This window comes from Aulonocara sp. 'chitande type north' Nkhata Bay, linkage group LG6 (genome assembly GCF_057382095.1).
Source record: "Aulonocara sp. 'chitande type north' Nkhata Bay isolate Kocher_YH1m ecotype deep benthic linkage group LG6, A_spYH_male_GT1.1, whole genome shotgun sequence".
NCBI lineage: Eukaryota > Metazoa > Chordata > Actinopteri > Cichliformes > Cichlidae > Aulonocara > Aulonocara sp. 'chitande type north' Nkhata Bay.
Window position 1 is genome coordinate 41,335,392 of NC_141349.1, and position 24,628 is coordinate 41,360,019.

General features: G+C 40.7%; 1 protein-coding gene across 1 annotated transcript; it reads left to right on the top strand.

Annotated features, from left to right (window-relative positions):
* Nucleotides 1-11,790: 11,790 nt before the first annotated feature.
* Nucleotides 11,791-22,694, top strand: sp6 (Sp6 transcription factor). The gene is made up of 2 exons (XM_086297008.1): nucleotides 11,791-11,991; nucleotides 19,064-22,694. The coding sequence occupies exon 2, from the start codon at nucleotides 19,184-19,186 to the stop codon at nucleotides 20,102-20,104; it is 921 nt and encodes a 306-aa protein (XP_086153134.1). The 5' UTR covers nucleotides 11,791-11,991; nucleotides 19,064-19,183; the 3' UTR covers nucleotides 20,105-22,694.
* Nucleotides 22,695-24,628: the final 1,934 nt, after the last annotated feature.

Consider the following 24,628-nt stretch of genomic DNA (forward strand, 5'->3'; position numbering starts at 1 on the left):
GACCTGTCTGTCAGACCTTTAATGGAAATATCTGACAAATAATTTGACTTGCTGTGACGTAAAAGTGCATCCAAGAACTTCATGCTTCAGTTTTTGGTGGCTGATTTCTAGTATTTATTAGCACTTAGCACTAATTAGCATCTGTTTGTGCCATTGTGATGCACTTGTAAACGTCATATATGCAGCTTCCTAACAAAGCTTATTACTGTTAGCTGATGATTTTTACATTCCAGCCTATTGTTTAAATACAGCCACTTCCACTTCAGTAAAAATGCTAATAGTGAGGCTTTAGAATGTAGAGTTTAGAAACAAAAGGGCGACATCATAGTAACTAGAATTAGTCCTTTAGATTAGCATGTTTCTAACATGGAAAGGTAGGTTAATATTAACTTCCAAGTAATATAAATGGTGACTTTTTTATAACCTGCAAAGTCATAGCTAAAAAGCTGAGGCTCATCTTAAACACAGGTAAGTAGAAAAATGGACGAGCCAGCAAGCCACAAAGCTAATAAGATAATTTAACTGACAAAGACTTTGGAGTTTATATGAGTATAAGTCTATATTTAGAGTTATATTAGGACATCAAGCTGCACAACAGCCTGTGTTAATCTTATATTTATTTCCCCACCTCACTGGTTATTGGCTTCCAGTTGCCACCACAACTTTAAATAATAATCCTGAAAATCCTCTTGTTTAATATCTCTGTACAGAAGGACCGGGTGCATCATGGACAGTCCATCACAGGACTTTTTACAGTGTTTCTCTACTAAATGCAGTGGAAACATAAGGTCAACAGTGAAATGGAATCAGAATTGCTGTTTACTACATTTGAGCAGTGGGTGAAAAAATAAGATGTGTAAAGACATTTGTGTTTATTTCGCAGTTTAACAAGTCACCTTCTTTGGCGCTGTGACACCAACGCTGTGTACGCCACTGCTTTTTAGCAGCACTCTGGCTCACATGTTGGCTAATCAGTGTAATTAAAGTTGGGCGAATTCATGTGTGTCAGTGGTTTATAGAGTGGGTGTCTCCCATCACTGGTGTTTCATTGAATTATGTCTCTGACACTCCCTGTCTCAGTCGTCGGAGACAAACTCACTCCCCACCAGCTTCCACCTGCTGTTTGCAAAGCATTGATTGATGACCCATTTCTCTCTGTCGGTTTTCTTGTTTCATCAGCAGAAAAAAACCCTCTGCACTGACGGCAGGAGACAAGTTCTGTATCAAAGCTTCCCAGTGAGTCCTAAACCTCCCTTATATTTGTTTTGAAGCTGTTAAAATACATCCATTATTGTGCTTTTTGCTTCTGGGCCCACATGTCAGGCTGGAAAACTCATAATGTTGCCTTCAAGTACCAGAGATAGAAAGTTAGGCACAGAAAATAGGTACAAAATAAATTAAATTAACCTTCCAACCATATAAAGATACAGGAGCCACCGTGATGTCATCACTGAATAGTGAAATCCATTTTCAAGCCTCATTCATTGAACTTATATATATATCACCTGTTTTATTCCTTTAGTTCTCAGACTAAACAACGCTTCAGGAAATCATTCCTGCCGTTGCCTGTGAGAGTGTACAATAACTCATATTTCTGTGACAGGTGGCTGTAGCTCAGGTGGCAGAGCAGGTCAGCCACTAATCAGAAGGTCGGTGGTTTGATCCCAGGCTTCCTCCTAGCTGCATGCCAAATATCCTTGGGCAAGATACTAACCCCGTGTTTGCCTACTGGTGGTGGTCAGAGGGCCCGGTGGCGCCAGTGTCCGGCAGCCTCGCCTCTGTCAGTGCGCCCCAGGGCAGCTGTGGCTACAATGTAGCTTGCCATCGCCAGTGTGTGAATGTGTGTGTGAATGGGTGAATGACTGAATGTAGTGTGAAGCGCTTTGGGGTCCTTAGGGACTAGAAAAGCGCTATACAAATGCAGGCCATTTACCATTTAGGTGAACACACCTGTCTGGCATAAGATAAGAATGCAATTTGTATTACTTTCTTAGTTTGAGCAAGAGATTAATGCAGATCAGTATTATTTTTTAGTCTTTTTTAAGTTAACCTCATTTTTATTAATTATTTTTCTTTGGTTTTTCTCACAATATAAGGCCCTCACTATGTCATATGTCTATCTGTCTAATCTAGAAGAAATGACAAATCAGTGCACTCTTTTACTTCGCAACATCTACTTTTTGACTCTCACAGGTACTTATAGTTACCTTAAATAAGCGATCATACCTACAGTGACAGAAAATGAATTTTATGCAAGCGTAGTTTGAATAAATGTGATGGACTACAAACAGATAATCCATCCAGCTTCTCTCTGAGCTGTAGTGAACACGTTGCCTAAAAATGGTAAGATCTAGCTGAAAACAACAACAACAATAACACAGAAACACTCAAAATGCTGAAGTTGAAGCTTGAAAAAGGTTGAGTTCAGAAGTGAGCTGATGGCTTCAAAGTGGCTGTCAAGTACGTATATGTTTGAACACAGCCAACAGAACTCCTTTCACCTTTTCTCTATTTGTACAGAAAACTGTAAAACAAGATATCATAATAACTGACAACTCAAACTGGTAACACAGGTCCCAGTCGCCCAGCCAAGTGAACACAAACGCACAGGATGTGCTAAAATAATAAAGAGAACTGGCTCTGCTGCATTACAGTGACTGACATCTTCCATCATAAGTCATTTCCAGCATCAAAACCAGCGTGTAATTGTGTCATTGTCACTCATCAATATGCATACCAGCAGATCCCATTCTTAAAACTGACTCATGCTGGCATCTGTAAATGTTTGGTGACGCAAGTTATTGAAGTTCTTAAATACATAGGTGAGCGCATAGGAAACAAGGAGTGGCCGCTAATCCGCTCCAAACGTTCCACAAAACGTCGCGTTTTGAGCGCGCACACCTGGGTCCTGCTGTTGCTGACTTATGTCAGACTTGGAGGAGGTGTTGAGTTACTTTTTGAAGCAGGACGGTGGTGAGTGGTGTTCCCCCGTGGCTCACGAGGAGCGCTGAAGGCAACGCGAGCTGAATTCTTGAGAAGTTTCCTGAGAAGACAACCTGTTACCTGAACGGCAACCGACTACTTCCACTCCCTCTCCGGCCTTTCATCTCCTGGAGCGTGCTGACAAGCATCGCACATCCTGTCTGCCCTTACACAAAACACCAAGCAAACACCTACCTGAGCCAAAAGCGGACACACCCAAGCAAGAGCTAGCATATGTGTACAGTAACACACACACACACACACATGCACACAAGCACATGGGTGCAGAAACAAGCAGAGACAGAGTGAAACTAAACAGATGAGTGAAAAAGAGAGCTTGTAAATACACCCACACATTACACCCCTCTGACAACAACATTTGTGTTGACTGATGATGACTGATGAAGAGTGATTTAGGACACAGATTCAATCAAGCAGAGCTGAATACAAGATTGGCTCTGGACTTTTATTTTTTATGCCTTTGCTTTGCTTGTAAAAACTTCCTGTTGCATGTTATTTAACATCGCTCTTGCTCTGAGGTGCAACTTTTAACCAACAAAAAAAGTAACTCTGATAAAATTACATCTGTCTGGGTCTGTCGTTCTCTAAGTGGGTGCAAATAAGATGGTGTAAACCACGCACGTTCGAAGATTTCATTAACTTATCAACATGGTGTCTGGGCACTGTGATGGATTTCAAGTTGCGTGGACACCAGACCCAACCTTTACCTCACCTATGTGAACACAGACACACACAGCGCCAGGCGGCGGGCCTCATCTAAAGCCACGCAGGCCAAGTTTGTAAGCCGTGCCATGTGAAGCGGAGGGCCGGCCGGAGAAAAATGAGGGGTGTTAAGGGACGGAAACAGCTGGTGAGAAGCCCAGAGCATATTAATCTGACGGGGGAGACAGGATGGCAGCAAAAGAGGACGTCTAATAAAACATGGTATTAAAGGTGTGTGTGTGTATGTGTCTGTGTGTCTTCCTGGAGGATTACTGGTGAGTTATTGCAAAAAAAAGTTGGGTGTCTGTGTCCATGCGGCTACTACACATTTAAAAACTTTCTGCATCCTGCATTCAATCTGAGAGCATTTTTGGGGGCCGTGCGCTCAGTTTAAAGCTGTTAGGAAATCTGTGATTATCTCAGCCGATAAATCCAGCAAGGGAATTTTTAACAACATTTTTACAACCCTTCGCACACAGCACACACACAAAAAAGGGGGTTTTGAAAATTAGATAAAATAAAGCAATCCAAATTTTCTCTGAGCAATTAAAGTTCCGGTTAAAAGGCAGAGGTGGAAGATGGGAGGGGAAGCTGGGCGGCATCAGTCGCACAGACAGTAATGACGGCGCCACTGCTGTTTAACAATCAAAGATGGGAGGCGGGGGCTCGCGAGGAAGTCTGTCCTTGAAAAATACAGGTGTTTGGTACAATCAAAGCTCAGCTTGCAGAAATGACTGGGTTTGAAGTTGAAAGGGGAGGCAGGAGGGGAGGGGGGGGGGCCGTGGTGGTGAGTGAGTCCATGCATGAGAAAAAAAAGTGAGTCAGAAGACAACTGTGGGCTGGTCTCTCCTCTGGGATTTTGAATAATTAACAAGGATAAGGAAGTTGACTACTAGGTGCTTACTGTTTACTTTGCTTGGATTTTTTGTTGCATGTGGAGGGGAAGTGAGGCTTTAGCTGGCCTAGCTCTCTGGAGGCTGGCGTGTTCGCAGGAGGATTTGTCTGAGACACGAGTGTGGTTCCCGTGGGACTAGAGGCAAGTCAATCAAGCCACAGGCCAGTAAATCGGAATCAGAACCAGCTTAATATTGTGGAAATTCTGTATACAAAACACGTGTTCTTTAAGGAAAGTCCCACACTGAAATAAACTCACACACTAACTGCGAGCCCCAAAATTCCAAGACTGCTGTCTCATGTAAACTGCTTTGACCTTCATAAAGCTCACAAAACTAGTTCCTGCCTAATTACTGTAATTAGAAATACAATAGATGCTAACAAGCAAGAAACAGAATGTTGATACGGTAAAATAGTTATAACACACATAGTAAGAACCACTTACAGACATAAAGAAACTGTTTTTTTAGTACAGCGTATGTGTTAGATACTACAAACTCCAACATGCAAAAATGACAGTCTGTGGGGATTACCTTCTTTATTTAAACCTCCTCTAAGCCCGAGGCTATTTTTTAGAGTTCCCACATGAAAAAAGGAAAAAAAAACATTCCCAAATTGAGGCTCCACAACTGTGAGGCCAAATTTGAAATCTCTGGCTTTAAGGATAACAGAGAGTTCAGAGAAACATAAAAAGACTAAATGACTGTATTAAAAATTTATATTTTTGTAACATAATCTACCTCCACCAGTCAAAACTCACAAACAGGGGTTCTTGAGCGTATCTCTGCCAGATTTGATGCAATTGTCAAAAAACACCCTGATTTAAATCAAAAGTCTCACATTTTATAGTTAAAATAAAACTGTAACACTTTTTTTATTTACATAAACTATAAAGAAAAAAAACTAAACAAGCCCATTCAAGCAAACCACAGCATGATTAGATTAACTGTGTATAAAACTGCATCTCTGTTGGACACAAGCTCAGAGACTTTTACATCCGTTTTCTTCCACTTAGTTGAGTTTTGGCTGGAGCCTATCCCAGCCGCCACAGAGCGAGAGGCAGGGTACATCCAGGACAGGTCGCCAATCTATCACAGGGCTAAGACAGAGACAGACGACCATTCACAGTCATACCCAGAGTTCATTTAGAACCACACCTTTGGACTATGAGAGGAACCTCAGTTCCTGGACAGAACCTATGTCTAAAACACAAAACACCACATAGAAAAGAACCAGCCAGTGGATTAAAACCAGGCCATTCTTACTGTGAAGCGATGGTGCTAACTACCGCACCATGAAACCTGAACCATAAAAAACAGCCATGAAATACAGGGTTGTTCTTTTTTCTGACGAAACAATTAAAAATGTGTTAAATATCATTTTACACATATGAGTTATAATTTGAATCAATTTTGCAACATCTGGCATTTTTATGCATTCGGGTTTTTCAGAAAAAGAATAATGACATCGATGATGTCGAAGTCTCAAAAACTCACAACAACTGCATTAAATATGATCCACTTGGCATGCTAGGGTTAAAGCCAGTCGTCCCAGTCCCAGGCACAGACAAATGAGGAGGATTGAATCAGGATTTTAGCCAAATCACACACGCCAATCATCAAGAAGGAGATTTTCATGCTATGTCAGTCGGGGTCTGGGTTAACAATGACCTCCACTGATTGTGTCGACAACAGAGTGCAGTGGAAACTGTGCTACTGTTGGTGAAAAGCCAAATATGAGGAAATGGGGAACGCATAGCTAGGCAGCATCGGTTGGCAGTCTGTAGGATGACTTTTAAAATCAAGAAGAGGAAACAAGTGAAGAGTCAGTAGACTTTGTGAAATCAGGAAGTTTAGAAAAGTATTCAAAGGACAAGATTAGCAAAGAAAATGTGGGATAATCAGGGAGAGAAAGAAAATGACTAGGCAGCAAGATTGAGCTGCCTAGTCATTGTGCAGCAGGTTAGGGTGATTAAGGACAGAGATGGAAAGGTACTAATGACTTAAGAGAGTCTGCAGAGAAGATGGAAGGAGTACATCGAAGAGTTCATGAATGAAGAGAATGAGAGTGAGGAGAATAGACAGAGGAGAGTTAGTGAATCAATACGTGGAGGAAGTGAGGGTAGCTGTGAAGAGGATGAAGAGTGGAAAGGCATGTGGTCCGGGCGGCATACCTGTGGAGTTATGGAGATGACCAGATGGCCAGATGGTTTGATACAATCTCAGAGAGTGAGAGGGGCACCCAAGGAATGAACAAGGGTCATGTGCAAAACTGCAGGAACTACAGAAGGATAACGCTGATGAGCCATAACATGAAGACATGTGACAGAGTTGTTGAAGCTAGGTTATGAGAAGAGGTGACCATCAGCGACCAGCAGTACAGCTTCATGCTGAGAAAGAGCACAACAGATGTGCCGCTTTCTTTGAGAGTGTTGATGGAGAAGGTCAGAAGGCGCTTCACTGTGTCTTTGAGGATCTACAGAAAGCATATAGGATGCCAAGAGAGGATCTGTGGTACAGCATGAAGAAGTCAGGACTGGCAGAGAAGTATGCGCGGGTGGTGCAGGACATGTAGCAGGTGGAAAAGAGCCTGGAGAGAAGAGGAATGAACCTCGGTAAAAGCAAGACGGAATACATGTTCGTGAATGAGAGGGAGACAAGTGTAACAGTGAAGTAGCGGGAAACAGAGGTAGTGAAGGCAGTGGAGTGTAAATACCCATGCACAAAGGAGGTGAAGAAGAGCATGCAGGCAGGTGGAGATGAGTGTGGGGGGTAATTTGTGATAGAAGGATGGGAGCGAGAGTGAAAGGGAAGGTTTACAAGTATGGATTGAAGAGGGTGGCACTGATGAAAAGACAAGCGGTCGAGCTGAAAATGTTCAGGTTTTAACTGGGAGTGAGCAGGACGGCCAGAATTAGAAATGAATACATTAGCAGGACAGCTCGGGCTCAGGAAGACAAAGTTAGAGAGATAAGGCTGAGATGATTTGAGGAAGAGGAATAGTGGATATATTCATGGATGTGAAGGAGGGTTGATGTGACGTAGAGTGATGCTGGGGACAGAGCTGGAGGACGATCATTTGCTATGGTGGTCCCTACGGGGGGCATTCGAAAGAAGAAGAAGAAGATGTAGAAAGTGTGATGTGGTTGGTCTTTATCTGACGAGTCAAAGGTGCAGCAGTGGCTCAGAAACTCAGTAATAAAGTAAAACATCAACACTGGAGGCAAAGCTTCCTTTCAAGAATGTTTAAGTAACCAAAAATATATTCATGTACACACAGCATAAAGTCACACACATATACATAAAAATAAAAAGATAAAAAATATGTAAGCAGTGACAGAAATAAAAACTGTCAAACAAGCTATCCAAACACGTTTAAATCATTAGGAGAATTTGTAAGCCCCCGCTCGAAATCTCTCTGTAATTAAATGTTATTAAGCAGTCTCTTTCTAATTGTGCTGCATTGTATTCATGAGGAAATATGCTTGACTATTTAAAGATGTCGGTAAACACCATTTAGGCGTGGTGTGTGGTCTTCAGTTTAGTGGCCTGATTTCTTCTGTGAGCGTAAAGGATACTGAAAAAAATCTGCAATATTATCCACATTTTAATAAAGATTTATCAAAGCAGGTTTGAGATGTTGCACTTGTCCCTGAAGTTACATCAAAATAAAACACGTTCAGATAAAAAAAACTTGTGTTAAAATAAGAACACTGAGGGGGAAAAGCCCCTGATCTTTAAAGCTTCGAAATGTGCTTAAATCTAACAAGCTGTGTCCTGAATCAAGATGTTCTCAGTATTAGTCAACCACTCTGTGCTTCAAATCCACGCCGTGCTTTCGAGCTCAGCGTTTGTAGAGCGCCGTTCTAGAGAAAAAGGGAGCAGAGAGGGTAGGAAGTCACTTCCCGCCGGCCTGTCTGTGGTCTGTGTTTGTCAGTTGATTTGAAGCTGCTCCACCAACATGCTGTGACAGGAAAGGAATTAACTCAGAGAGGAGACAAAATTTAAAATAACACCTCAAAGGCAGAAGATGTTAAAAACTATTAAATGTGTGATGCATGTTCAAAGCCACAGACTGAACTTTGACATGTTACAAGAAATGCAACATTTAGCGTGTTCTTTAAAGCTTTTGTTTGAGTTTAATCAGCATGTTAAAGAGAGACAGAAAAGAGCTTTCAAGTAGATCTGTGCAGTTCCCATGTTTTAGTCTGAGCCAAACCAGCTTTAGCAGGGTGACCTGATCCCGCCTGGCCAAACATGAAGCAACGAGCAAGTGGGTCTGAAACAATGTGCGACGCAATAAAGACAGAGAGTCCTTATAAAGAAAAACCTCCACTAACAAACGGGAAATGAAGTGATTTTTAGTATTAAAAGGCACATTTTCTCATACATTCATACAGAGTCTGTTTTTATGTATTTCTGCTTCACATCCACACACAGTTAAGCAGTTAAACCTGAGTACCTGCAGACAACATGCAAACTCCATTTCATGTTCTGCATGACTATAAAGTGTGTAAGTATGTATCATGTGTATCGCTCGCGGTTTAGATTCAGCGTTTTTCTTTAACATTTGGTTTCATTTGTATACATCAGAACTGCGTGGTTAGGTTTAGCTTTAATTATTCTTAAAGTATGATGCGTCAGGAGTGACAGCGGCCTCGCTTTTCTTGATGATTGTGTGTGTCACCGTGACGTAGGTGTCAGTATTTGACGCCCTGGGAATTATTAAGCAAATCTTACTCATTTTTCCTGCCTTGACCGTCGTGCGTCTCTTTATCAGTCAGAGCTCACTTCACCTACTCCGGGTGAGTCTGCTGCCCAGAATTTAAAATGTATAGAAAAATATGACCATACAACTCCAATATGTTCACATTTACACTGAATGTCTGTTAAATCCTGTACAGATTATAAACTCTTACAAACCACTTTTAAAGCGTTACTTGGCCTCAGTCAGTGGAGGATTTAACCCCATGCATGTTTGGGTCTATGATGACCAGTCTTTGCTTTTGTTTCCCCAACTGTGAATCATAACATTAGATGAAATTTATTGTCTTTAAAATCTCTTTTTATTCTTTTATTGCCTTAATTTTTACTTGTAGCAGGTTTTTGTTTATATTTGACTTCTTTATTCCTCATTATTTGTTTATTCACTTTATCATTTCTGCTTTTCTATAATTTAGGGTTTTTTTATTTTGATGTTGTAATATATCTTCTTTTTTTGTAAAAGAACATTTTAACAGTGTTTAGAAACTGCTATCAGTTTATTGCTGTTATCAATGTTTTTTTAATTACAAAACTCATCACACATGCTTCCAGTTGTAATTTTTTTGTCCAGTTGAACTGACAGAGAAAAACTAAAATACTGATTTGTTACACGTAATAATTATAACCACATTTATTATTCTTAATTAACTGTATCATTTATTAACTGTTGTTATCATAATATATTTATAATTTTTTGATATTTTGATATAAACACATAAATAAAAACAATGGAGGTTTTTAGGTTTGGACCTCAGGAGGACAGATCTATTTATTTGAATTAATTTCTGTAAAAAATAAAGACAACAAAGACAGATTTCGTGCTTTAATGTTTTTTTGAAAACTACGACCAGTCAGTCTATAAGGAAGATTTTAAAATAAAGGTGTTTTTCTGGCACTAACAGGGCATTTGGGGAAGGGGATGGTTACATAAACCATTCCCTTAGAGTCTGTCTAAGCTGACTTTACAGAAATGTGTTTAGTTTATTTCTTATTTCAACCACAAAAAAAATCTATGCTTTAATTTTTAAAAATAATTTATTAAAATGCATGTGATTGTCCTTGGAGAGAAAATCAAAAGCAAAGACTCAAAATATTTTGGATGCAGGAGAAAAAGTCTGTGTGTGATTGCCCTACGTGTCACGAGTATCTGCAGTCACAGGATTCGTGAGCTCATCTGTCTGACTGAAAGGCTGCAGTCCGACAGTAAACCCAGTTCTGTTTTAAACAGATTGTGACTTCAGACATCAAAGCAATTAAGATAAACTGTGGTACATGTGTTTGATATTTGTGTCAAGTAACAAACTGTCAGCAAATTTTGAATGCTTTTGCAGATTATTATCAAAGAAGAACAAAGCTTCTGCAGGAGGGCAATGAAAGACCTGGTAGACGATATAAAGTGGACCTGGAGCTAAGCTTATTAGTCCATATATACATTTCTATATGTTTCTCTGTGTAATTTCTTACAACACATCAATGTTAAGAAGGAAATGCACATAACATTTTAGTACAGATGCAGACATACATAAATCTACTTTATTTACAAGCATCGTTTTTTGTATCTAAATAAATTAGATCACTACAATTATTTTTTCAAGGCTTAACAACTGAGTATATGTAGCATTAACTAAGAATCGATTTATTTAGTTAGTTCTGTTTTTCTATACGTGCATACTAATGAAACAAACCTAAACAAATTAAAAACTGTTCTTAAAGAGTAAATGTTTTCAGTGTGGAGATTGTTTCACAGTCTTTACTGTTTTTTTAAAGATATTATTTTTGGTGGCAGATACTTTTGCATTGTTCATATTATGGAAATGCAGCTGTTAGAGAAACAAATCTGTAGGTGAGTAAGAAGTCGAAATGTAAGAATATAGTTTTGTCTTTTAACATTAAACACTGGGGTAGCAACACAAAGTGAAAACAGCTGATCACAAGCATAACATTTCTGCAAACTCCATTAAGGTCAATGCAAAAAAGAGCACAAAAGTAGTATATATTATATATATAGTAGTATATATCATCAGAGCATCATTGGTAATACATTATCGTGTATAGCTGATTCATCAGGGGCCAGTTTATGTTTCTATGTGTCTGTCTCTTGGTGGTCTGACTGATCTGTAGCTGCATAATCCCACTGAAGTAATCAGAGAATAAAAACTGCAGTATTTCCTCTTAACTGTTTTGGAGGATGTATTAATACGCTGATGAGTAAATTGACTTGTATCCCACCACTGCAGCTCTGACAGGCTGTTCCACTGATCCCCTGTTTTCCTAAAGCGAGTCGTTTCCTCACCTCCAGCCGCCGAGAGCACATCTTCAAAGGGAGGGGTGTGGGGGGGGCAGAGACGGAGCACCGGCAGGAGGGGGCGGAGCCTGGAGGGGCTCAAGACGCGCAGCCTATCATAGACTGTGTCACAACTGAGAATGCTGCTTACCTGTGCGCCAAAACTCTGACAGCCTTTCGCCTCACCTGGACCGTCTGCGATGGAGAAAAGCAGATGAAATATGATGAGGATTTTACTTTTCTGCGCGCATTTTTCCAACAAGGGCAAGAGCAGCGGAGCAGAGCCGAGACAGAGTTTACTTCCAGAAGAAACGCACAGCGGCAGCACCTCTGTAGGGCAGACAGGTAAGGCTGTATTTTAACTTTCTGACATCTGCTGCGACCTCCTGTGTGGTACCGTATGTCTGTTATATACAAAAATCACAATGAAGTGTTTTAAGTCTTCATCAGGCTGATGGAAAGTCTTCCAGGCTTCAAGTTAACTGGAGGGTTTTATTTATAAATTGAAAGTCTCAAAATACAACATGTTAGGTAACGTACGCAGGTTACTTACTGGATAAATTCACGTTATAGAGGCTAACCAGCGACTGGCACTTAATTTTAGGTTATGTATTTAGATTTTGGACAATAAACACCAGTGTTAGAAAATAGAAATTCGAGATTGTTAAATTGTTGTTTTACAGCCGTAATTAGATCAGAATATTTCTGCAGGAAGAAAAAAACAACAAGTTGACCCAGTCTTGTATATTAAATAACTAATGTGATGATGAAATAAAAGCATAAAGTATTTGACCTTAAATTTAAGACCAAGGTTTCACTTAATAAATTAGAGGGAAATCAAATCAGACTTTAGTCTAATCTCTGTGCCATGAGTCTGTTTTTCCTATTAGAAAATTATTGCCTAACTAAATAAATGATGATACTGTAAATCCCTAATTTCCTGCAATCCAAACTGGGGGATTTTTAAAAAATATATATATATTTTAAAAAAGTATAAAAGAGTGGAAATTAAGTTATAAAAAAAGTTTTTAAAAAATGAAAGATATCTTTCCACGTGAAGCTTGATTAGAGTTTTTTTTTTTAAATTAAATTAGTTTTACTCTGAAAATGCCAACAGTGCTGAGAAATCAGAGCTTCAGATTAAGATCTTTGTTTGATTAAAGCAGCTGAACCACACTGTAGGTAGAGTGTTACTCAGAAGTGTTGATTTGATTTATTTGACATAGATATTGATGTCATGAAGAATGTAATTGGCAGTTTATTGTTGGAAATAATGAAAGTGCTGCTAATTTAAAGTGTTTGATAGACTTATGACTATTTTAATGTAAAACAAAGCATCATATTTTACTTTTTGTTGTTAAAAGTAAAAACTTTTATATCATACACATTTTTTAAAAGTCCTAAAAAAGGGAGGGGGGGGGGGGGGTGATCTTGAATAATATATTAGTAATTGCACAGTATATGACTACATTTTGCTGGACACTAACTAAGAAGCAGAACAGGTCTGATCTTTTTAAATGATTTAAAATTTCTTTGTCTAATTATTTAAAGTGTATAAAGAGAAGTTTGTGCTGAAGGACAACTTGTGACTGAGAAGATCTGAGAAACAAAACACTTTATAAAGTTTGTCAAAATCACCAAAAATAAAGTACCTTGTCGCTTCTAGTAGAGCGACCAATTCTAAAACCTCGGAGGAGTCACTGTGAAACAGATTTTTGATTGAAAGTACCAACAAAAAAAAAGTGTTGCAGGAAATTAATTTTACGCAACTGAGTATGAATCAGTGTCTCACATGTAAAGCTGTCACTCATATCTAAAGCATCTCTGTGATTAATAACACAGTTAAAGTGCAGAGGGAGAGATTAGCAGCCCCCACATCTCAAGCTTTGCTCACCGCACAACTTGATCCTTCGCCCAGGTGTGCAAATCGTCTCGGACTACGGTCGCTGCATCATTGTTTTCACATCTATTTGTACTGATGGGGAACATTCACTCACGTACGGCCACTCTGCAAAGTTCAAAACATCTGGTGTTGAGAGAAATGTGTTTGAAGCTCGTTTTTTATTCACCCTTCTGACAACAGCCGTGACTCCTGCACAAAGGTGGTCTCCTCTCCACCCACGATGTATTTAAACAGGTTAAAACAAACTTCTTCTAAATGTCATTTGACACTGAGCTTGTCTTTCTGGAGTGCCAGGATGTTGTTGTACATCTGGACTGCAGTTAAACTGGACCACTGCTCAGGCCACTACACGAGATTTTAATGTTTGTTTCAACATTGTTTTCTACTAATGGCAAATGTTTTTCTCACATCTGGTCACTCTACAGAGTTCAGAATGTTTTATTTTGAAGTTTGCCATTTATATATTCTCTGCCATAAACATGGACTCCACTCTGCATGTCATGCACTTCTTGCAGGTTAAACCAAACTCCTTGTGAGTGTCAGCGTTACCGTTTTAACTGTGTGGTTCTACGTCTCTGATGAGATGGGAAAGCAGACGGATGGTTGTTAAACTGGATGTGTAAATGCCATCGGGTACTGGAGAAGTCAAACTTTTGTCCCTAAAAGAGTTTTTAACTTTTGTTCTGCAGCTGAACAGCACAAAGTTTAGAAACGTTTAATTTTGATAGACACGTGTTTGAATCATATATTTTATTCCGTCTTCTGAAAACAGATGTGACTCCTGCCACAAATCTGAGCTCCTCTCCATTTATAATGCACCTCATGCAGGTTCAAACAGACTGCTCTAAAAGCCCTCGCACTGAAACTGGTCTTTTTGGAGTATAGACGATGTAACTGTTTGTTCTATATCTCGGATAATATGGGACAACAGATTAAAAGGGACAGCAGATCTTCCACAGGTCTGGAGTCAGACTTTGGACTTTTAATTGTTCGTTTTAACATCTTCTGTGGGCTAAATGCTATTTGACCCACAGTGGAAACAGAATGGCTATTTTACCTGTTTTATCCCCGTGTGGGAGATGAGATGATGGACTTTAAATTTCCAGATTTTTGGTCTAACAGTGTAAACAACAAGATAGTCCGTCAGTCTAGGGGACCTGTAATCTATGGAAGAAGACAGTTTGCAAGGCCCACCACATCTTTTACATGTCTGGAGTCAGACTGTGATCATTACAGGACTTTTTAATGTTTGCTTTAATGCCTTTTGTAAGCATGGCAATCCTTTTCTCACATATCCGCTATAACTGTTTGAAACACATGACATGACCTCCACTCAGACCTCCATTCCCAAACTAGTCTTTTTGGAGTACTAACATTACTGTTTTTACAACTTTATTCTTAAATGTGACAACAGACTTATAGTTAAACCAGGCCTGATGAAAACGTCCAAGATTTGTTGATTCTCAGTTACATTTTCTGAGTAGAAACAATTAGAGAAGCGCTTTCACGCTTTACTCATTTAATTTTGAAAATCACCAGCTGATGGACTAACAGTAGCGAGTTCTGTCTTTCTCGTCACTGCTTCAATCTGCCTCTTGTTTCTCAGTGGCAGGCTCGTAAATTGCGGCTCTGCTGAGTCTTGGTCAGACAGGTTTTATGACCAGAACTCTGTCATTGCTCTGAACCATCCTCCCCCGGGGGCCTCCTCTCACTCCCTCCCCATGCCAGCTGTTCCTCTTAGGAGCCTGCAGTGCTTCCAGCACTTTAGCAAAGAGCTTGATTTGTTTATGTCAGTAAGAGCAGTTTCGTGGAGGGACTGTGCCGCTGTGCCGCCATGTCACATTCTCAAAAAATTACAGAGCAGTATGTAGCTCTGGCTCCAGGCTGACAGGAACTAAATCAGCTGGACCTTTTAAGACAGACGTTTCATGTGGGAATTCCAAACTAATTGCTTTACGATTTCATTGAGACAAGAAAACATCTCTGAGTGGCTTTGGGTGAGCTTTTGAGAAGGAAATGTAGTATGCATGGTTTGACTGTAGTGCTCCAACGTTCAGGATGCACCACACACGCAAAAAACGTGCAGAAAAGACAAGCAAAGGAAAAGGTCTAAAACGGTCTTTTTTGCTCATTGAAAAAATGTCTCTTTATCACTTTTGATATATATTTGTGGATGTTTATTTATAAAATGAATTTTAGCAATGATAAAGAATCTTTAAAAAAAATGTTCTGGATAGGGTTTTGTATCCAGATCAACTCCAAAAACAAATTCCTCTGAACTCAGGCTGAAAATTGTCATACTAACTTGTAATCCTGCTAACACACAATCTGAACCAATCACACGGAGTCTTTAGTAGAGTTAAAAAGTGCAGAAATAAGAAATCATACATAAAAATAAAGAAAAGAGAAAAGAAAAGTAAGGACTCAATCACACTTTACCTTTACCTGCACTCTGGAACAGCTACCTAACCCACCTGTCGAAAAAATTCATTTGCAGGTGTCTAAACGCTTAATAATTTAGACTTTACTCTGGACTATTTGAAGCGTACGATGCAGCCTGTTACCAGCATTCACAGCTGTGTCAGTGCAAGTGTAGTTACATCTACATCAGGTTACAGCTACGGCTATGAAATAAGTTATAGCTTAGTGTTTCAGTAGAGTTTGCAGTTATGACGTACCTACAGAAAAAATCCACTATAATGCTGAGTAAATAAAATAAAAGTAAATAATATAAAAGATTTCACATAAAATATAATGAATACAAATATTTGGTAACATCTAAAAAATACCATGTAAGTGTGACTGAAATATCTACTATGATGTACGACTCAACTTCTAACCACTGAAGCATCCTCGGTGGTTGAAATTAGGTCAAATTCAGATCTTCGTAAGAGCCAGAAAAGATGACTTTTAAACCAAATTTAGATGTAAAGTGACGTCTTTTTAAAGCAGGGGTAGGGAACTCCAGGCCTCAAGTGCCGGTGTCCTGCAGGTTTTAGATATCACCCTGGGTCAACTCACCTGAATGATTAATGATTAGTTCATTACCAAACCTCTGGAGAAATCCAAGACATGTTGAGGAGGTAATTTAGCCATTTAAATCATATCAGCTGTGTTGGATCGAGGACACGTCTAAAACCTGTGGGACACTGGCCCTTGAGGCCTGGAGTTCCCCCACCTCTGTTTTAAAGGCTAAAAAAATCACAAAATAAGAAAATCACAGTCACAGAATAATGTATGTGGAGGAGTAACTCAGGGGATACTTCACTGTCGGCAAGCCCAGCTTCACCTACTTGCTACATCTGATGCCAGTTCGACCTGCTGCTAATTGATCTGCGCATCAGACTGGATGTCCATGAAGCTCGTGTTTTCACACAACCTGTCAGATATCACCAAATGATCTCCAGACTGCCATACCAGCCTCTACAGCTTCAGACTACTTTATTGTTTCCTGCTGTAAAGATAATTACAGATGTTCATGGTTGAGTTGAGGTGGGTGGGGGTTAGTGGAAGTCAACAAGATCATCTTGGGCCAAGGACAAACCTCACAGGCTGGTAGCTTCTTGTCAAAGCTTCCACAGACTTGTCCACCTTTAACAAGCTTTGTGTCACCTGGAAATCTGAGCCCATCCCACTGACGCTGCTGCGGTTTGCATTCCTGGAGCGTGTTGGGCGCAGGATGCTATTTCAGCGCGTGTGCCTGTGATTATGGACGTAAAGTAATTGTTCTCATTTTGTCGTCGACTCCCATTCTCAGGCTCATGAATGTCGTCAGTCTGTAACTGTTGATGCTTTCTGCCTCCGGTGTGTAAGGGGCAGGGCGCTTCACGGGTCTCGCCTGGAGAGCTGTTGTTGTAAATCATGTGTGATTCATAAAAAAAACTGGTTCTCCTGTCTGCCAGGTTTCATCTCCAAAACCTCAGAGACGTACAAATAGACCTTGGCCTGCAGCCATACCTCCCTGGAACTTCTTCCTTTACCAAACTGCTCTCCTGTCAACACCCCCCTCCGCTCTCGTCCCTCCCCCCATCTAACCATCATTATCCTCCCCCCAGCGCTGCCTCAGTGCAGGCCGATGATGTTGTTTTCTTTGTACTTGTCTTTGACCGTCCTCCATGGGAAGTACCTGGCAGCGGATGCACGTAGCAGGCCTCTGCCTGGACACGTCCGGCTCCCCCCTCTCCTCCGTCTCCACGGCCATGCAGCGTGAGAACTGCAGTATCCATGGCGACGAAGGGGGTGTGCTTAGGGTTGGTTATTTAAATGTTGTAGACAGGCGGATTTAGGCCTGAACGTCAGCTCTTCAGAGGTTCAGAAACACACATACACACAATATGACAAACAGAAAAATGGTTTCCAACAACTCGGGAATATTCTGAAGGTCAAAGAAATGTTACAGAAGAAGTTACTCTTGCTTTTATTTCCTCCTTAGCGAGCTGTTGAGCTGTTAAGTTTAGCTCAGCTTTAGACTGCAAAACTCTGCAGCCTGACTTCTGATAAAAACCACACGCTCTTCTTACATTACCCGGTTTTGGCCTCCTTGCACTGGTTGCTAATTTAATTTTCAGTCCATTTTAAAATTCTGCTCATGACTTACAAGGCTTTACTTTTTCAAGCGCCTGAGTTTATTGATGAAGTTTTAATTTCTCATTACCCTCTTTGTTCTGCTGGGTTCCCACCACCATCTGGTCAACCAGTCAACCATTACGTTTCATTACATTTTTCCTGGTTGGGCATCCAGGTAAAGGTCTGAGCGTGTCCTGGTAATTTAGCTCTGGACCTGTCTGCTTTTACGTTATCCTAACGTCATCCTTAAGACACAGTTTTACAGACTTCATGTCTCAAACTTTTTTAGAAATAGACTTAAAATAAATCTTAATTTTGTGCTTCCTGTCTGAGCAGAAAAGGTTTTTGGATTGGTTTATTTTTTAACAGAGGTGGGGCTTTTGACCTGATTTGAAAGTGATTAACATATGGAGTCTTTTTTCAAATCCAGATCCAGGAATTTTTGGACAGATTGATTAGAATTGTGTGAAGGAAGAACAATTGTATCCTCGTTGCTCAACAAGTTTTACGTTTGACCTTTTTGTTATTGTTAGAACGTTAAAACAGCAGAAGTTGAATCCTCTCCCAGCTTTTTTGGAGTCAAACCCTATGTTTAGTCAGGTCTCACTCTTTTGGGAACGGCCTGAAAATGTCAGACTCGGTGGAGCCTGCTGCATCACAATGACGTGTTTTCTATCTGTTTGACACAGGTTGTTTTTTTCCTCTCTGAAGGGCGTCAAAAGCAGCCAGGCTGCTTTTAATAGTGCTTTCAATTTTCTTTAGAAGGCTAAAAGAAAACTCATAAAGATATTTAGTATAGAAATGCTTGATAGGAATGAGAAATGCTCATTCCTGTCAAGCATTTCAATAATAAATGTCTCCATATTTTAGACTTCTCGTTTGTGTCTCCTGAAAAATAAACTTGGTCTCGTTAGTACTTCCATAACAGTCTTCTCTTTCTTTCTGCAGGTTTTTAATGCGTCACCATCCTGTCATGTGGTAATCATCTCAGCGTAACCCAAAAGACACTGAACAACACTTTGAGCAGGTGACCTCATCCACAGATTTGCACCTGCACGAGCTGCTCACATGGCCCACCCATACGAGCCCTGGTTACGGACAGCACCACCTAGTGGCAGCTCAGACGACATGAACATCGCTTCCTGGTGGGACCTTCACAGAGACGTCCAAGCAGGCAGTTGGATAGACCTACAGACGGGTCAAGGTGTGGGCCTGCCTTCAGTGAATCCAGGCGGCTCCATGGGTTTGCAGCCTTCTCTGGGGCCCTATGGCTCTGACCCACAGCTGTGCACCCTACCCCCGGCTCAGCACGCTCCACCCTCGCAACCATCCCATCTCTTCCCCCAGGACGGCTTCAAGATGGAGCCACTGGCCCCTGAAATGCTGCAGCAAGAAACCTTCTCAATGGAGGAACCTCAGGAGACGTCTGTGTCAGCTCGCCCCAAGCCCCAGCGCCGCTCTTCTTCCAGAGGCGGCAGCCAGGCTGTGTGCCGCTGCCCTAATTGCGTCCACGCTGAGCAGATGGGCCAGAGCACTGACGACAGCAGGAGGAAGCATATGCACAATTGCCACATCCCCGGCTGTGGCAAAGCCTACGCCAAGACCTCCCATCTGAAGGCTCACCTGCGCTGGCACAGCGGAGACCGGCCGTTCGTCTGCAACTGGCTGTTCTGTGGCAAGAGGTTCACGCGCTCTGATGAACTGCAGCGACACCTACAGACGCACACTGGAGCCAAGAAGTTCAGCTGCGCATTATGTCCCAGAGTGTTCATGCGCAACGACCACCTGGCCAAGCACATGCGCACCCATGAGTCCCCGCCAGGACAAGGGGAGGACAGGCTAAACGGAGATGGGAGGGGGGATAAGAGCTTTGATGCATCGACACCTCCCCAGTCGTCCGCAAACGTGTCTGACAGCACAGATCCTCCACTGAAGCTGAAGTGTGAGACAGACGCCTCCGTCTCCAGCGTGACGGGGCAGTCAGGCTAGCTGCGCCGCGTTCAGTTAAAGGGTTGCCATCACCTCACAGAGGTGTCATAGTTTCACGATAGATTAGAGAGTAGAAGGAAGGTATGAACACTCTTTCACTGATGAACACTGGATGGAACAAAAAATATGTATGTGTGATCCTGTGAATTTATCACACAAATGTGATAAACCGTGATGCCACGGCACGCTGAAAAGCAGGAATCCTATTGATCTTGTGTGTAAACCTTTCGTCTGTGACTACTAAAGGTGAAAGGTGGCGAAGGAGGCGACGGAGCTGAAGCTGCAGCTTGTTGCTGGACTTCGATTGCTGCTAGCACTACAGCCACCAGTAGCCCAAGAGACTGACCTGAGTTCATGAGAAGGTGGTTGGGTAACTTGTTTACAATCAGATCAAATGTGTAACTGGAAGAAAAGAGCATTAAGTTTAACAGTTTCAAGGAAAGCAGACAGTAATATTGATATTTTCCTTGTGTTCAGACTGTTACCACATGTGTGTGTAGCCTACTGTACTGGAAGAAGATGTAGGTTAGCAGCCATTTGAATGGGTGAAAGTGCAGAAGACCAAAGAGTGTGACAATAATTAAAATGGTCTGTAATTCAAAGGAAATACAACTTTAATGTTGTACTATGGCCAAAATAAGGCTGGTGATAATATAATATAATATAATATAATATAATATAATATAATATAATATAATATAATATAATATAATATAATATAATATAATATAATATAATATAGAAAATTATGCACTACAATGGCTAGTGTTTACTGAAAATACTGTGTTTATGTCACTGCCATAGTGGCACTTATTAACACACAGTAGGAGAATGTGAAGAGGTGTTCCACTAGGAGCGCAACAAAGAAAAAAACTACTACAGTGATGTGAAAAACTCACAAGGACGGAGGCTGAATGGCAGGCGGACGGGAAATGCCGGCTGGTGAAATGAAGCCCGGTTTCTGTCGAGACACGCCGATGAGAGAAGTCACATCTGGCAGCAAGACAAACACAACTCCACAGATCAGCCCTGTCAACACGACAGGCTTGCACAGAGAAATACTCCTTCTGCTACATCTGCCATTTAAGGTTACGGATAGAGCTGATGTTCTTACTTTTTTATGAGTTGTGGCTAAAACACAACCAAACCGTGGCCCCAACATTAAATGGGTCACTGACGACGACTGCTAAGAGGTTAATCCGGAGCCCGATGCAGTCCCGCCGTTTAAAGCTGCATTTAACTGCAGCTTTTGTAACAATGGCTCAAATGTGTAATGTGAAAGAGCTCACTTGATGAGTCACCACTCATTCATCTCATCTGTACTCTATGTTTTAGCATCTTTTAGGTCATTGTTTTGATTTATCTGCTCTCACCTTTACTGTTGTTTCAGCTTCACCCATGAATCATGCTTCCAGCTCACTGCTGCCTCTAAACAGAGAGAGTGAGCAACTCGCTGCAAAACATAAAACTACAAAACTTTATTTTATTTTATTTTAATAAAAGGGAGTCAATATTAAACTCACAATATTCAAGGGACAAAAAATACACTATATGGATAAAAGTACTGGGCCACCTACACATTGCATCTGCAGGAGTAAACTCGTGCCACGAAGCTCCCGATGTACAGTTTTTGTGCTGACGTTAATGCCAAAGGATGTTTGGAGTTACGGACTCACTGGAGCGTTCAGAGTTTTTTTCAGTGTCTGTAAAAGCAGCCTGCCTGTCGTGGTGCTTGATGTTACACAGCTGTGCCAATGCAACTGAAAAAGGTTAAGACGTGCAGCTCAATACTTTTACAAATATAGGGTATAATTCTAAAAATCAAATACAGCTTTAAAATACACCAGCATTTACTGGTTTTCCTGCTACCCCCAAGTGGCCAAAATTAAAATAACACAAAAGAAAATCTTTAAAAAAAAAACAAAAAAACAAACATTTTTTAAAAGCATAAAGATGGACATTGCCACCGTGATAAAGTAATGGTTTTGCACTCATTTTTAAGGTGAAATTAGCACCATGTTGTTTTTTGTTTTGTTTTCGTTTTTTTGTTTGTTTGTTTTTTAGCTAGAAGTAACCGTGTATGGATAAAAGGGCGGAGTGCTAAGTTATCAGCAAACTGTAAAGCTCACGTGTCAGTCAACACAGCTGCACCATTAACTTAATTAAACAAGTAGATGAGTTCTCTAAACAAATTTTTTTTTATGAAAAGAGAGAAAAAAACACTTTTGGAGTCCCTCAGGTGGACATTAGAGGTACTGCATTTTTGCCTTTTCCATGTTGGCTTTGTGTTTCAGCTCTGGAGGCTCCCCCTATTGTTTTTCACACAGATATTCCACCTTGAGGCTGTCAGGTGACACCCCCGTCGTTATGACGCCTTTGCTTGTTCACACTGAACCACAGCGGGTCAGTGTGGTTAAACACAGACCGGCTTAATCAGAGGGCCATGACGTCTTATGTGTCCCAGCGAGTTTTCGGAAGGGCTGGCGCCACATTCCAGCATTTGACACTTGATGAGTGTGCTGTTAGGCAGTGTTACGGTAGATGGTTGATAACTGCTCACCTTCTCAATAAAGGTGCTACAAACACACAATGACACACCTCTCATGGGCTTTCTGTTCCAAACTGGACCGACAAGGTTGCTTATTTGAGAACTTGTGTGCCTTTGTTTTATATTAAAGAAAAAAGTGTTCTAGACCTCAGCTTATTGCAAATGAGGAGCAACCAATGCAGTGCAACATCTCTCAAAACACAAACGGCCTACACTAGAATATGTTGCACAGGAAGGGTGGAAATAGTGGATCGTGTGGATCGTGTGGACCCAGGTTCACACTGACTCATGATTACTGTCTGCCGGCTTGAACGTGAAAGCCCTCCGGTTCACTTTTGCACCTTTAACACAGAAGGTGTCCTCATACTTGAATCTCCCTGCTGTGAACAGGCAGTACATAAAAGAGGTGGAACATGACGGTCATAAATGTCATAAATATGTAAAAGAAAATGTCAAAATGGCTCAAAATGTTCACGCTGTCATCATATACATCATCTGACAGAGGGGTACACTGCTGGATTTCCTCATTGAGTGGCTTCATATAGTTCTTCCAAATGTTTCCTGCCCCCATTTCCATTTCAATAAGAGCTGCTGCAGTTTTGTTTTCATTTTCAGAGACACATCATTTACCAGAACACGTTGTTGAAACACGAGCACCGTTCGACTCCTTTTTTCTGCAGCGTTGACATGGAGAAAAAGGCTGCGCCGGCAGACCAGCAGCAGGAAGAGCTTTGGTTACTTGTTTTGGGTAGTTTTCATAATCGATATTGTATGATTGGTAGTTGTGTAGCAAGCAGTGCGAGCAGCTTTACAGTGTAAAACACTTTTAGGATGTATGTAAACCGTCATAGACGTTAGGCAGATTTTTATATATTAGAGAGCTTGAATTACTGGAGGCTCACAGTTGCTGTATTAATGTATAGAAAATAACAAATGAAAGACAATGCTTAAACATTAGTCAATTATTGTGTATTGACTATTATTATTATTAATAATAATAATAGTAATAATTTCTGAGTTCTTTCCTTTTATGGACAACATTTTGAATTGGTTACTGTAGTAAATGTAGTAGTTGTGGAGACTGTAATAAAATAAGTTCAAAAACTTTTAATAAGTTAAATATCTTGGTGTAATAACGTATTTAATCTATTATTGCCCTTTATTAAATAAAGATATATGTATATATTCTGTGTTCATGTTTAACTTTTATTTATAGGAGGCAGAATTTCTGAATTTCTTTTCGTTTTAATTTGCACTCAATTAATAAGAGACAAATAATAATAATAATAATGCTCTCACTTGTTCCACTGCTTGTTAATGCAAATATCTAATCAGCCATTCACACAATAACAACTCAGTGCATTTAGACATGTAGACATTGTGACGACAACCTACTGAGGTTCAAACCGAGCATCAGAATGGGGAAGAAAGGGGATTTAAATGACTTTGATTGTGGTATGGTTGTTGGTGCCAGACGGACTTATCTGAGTATTTCACAAACTGCTGATCCGCTGGGATTTCACACACAACCATCTCTGGGTTCATAAAGAATAGAGAAAATATCCAGTGAGCGCAGTTGTCCGGGTGAAAATTCCTTGTTTATTCCAGAGGTCAGAGAGGAATGGCCAGACAGCTTCGAGCCAATAGGAAGGCAGTATTAATTCAAGCTTTGCAACCAAGGTATGCCGGGAAGTATCCCTGAGCATACATGTTGAACCCAGTAGCAGAAGACCACACTGAGTGCCACTTTTGTCAACTAAGATAAGGAAACTGAGACCACAACTCACAGCCTCTGCAAAGTTGGACCATAACAGATCGGAAAAACTTTACCTGGTGTTATGAGTCTCAGGTAGTAGAGTCATTATTTGGTGTAAACATCATGAAGCATGAATCCACCTGCTTTGTGTCAATGGTTTGGGCTTCTGGGGGTGTTGTGGGGGATATTTTATTGGCACATCTTCGACCCCTAGTACCGA

Bases quoted from the DNA above. Each gene is read 5' to 3' on its own strand.
- sp6 (XM_086297008.1), top strand. From the start codon at position 19,184: ATGGCCCACCCATACGAGCCCTGGTTACGGACAGCACCACCTAGTGGC.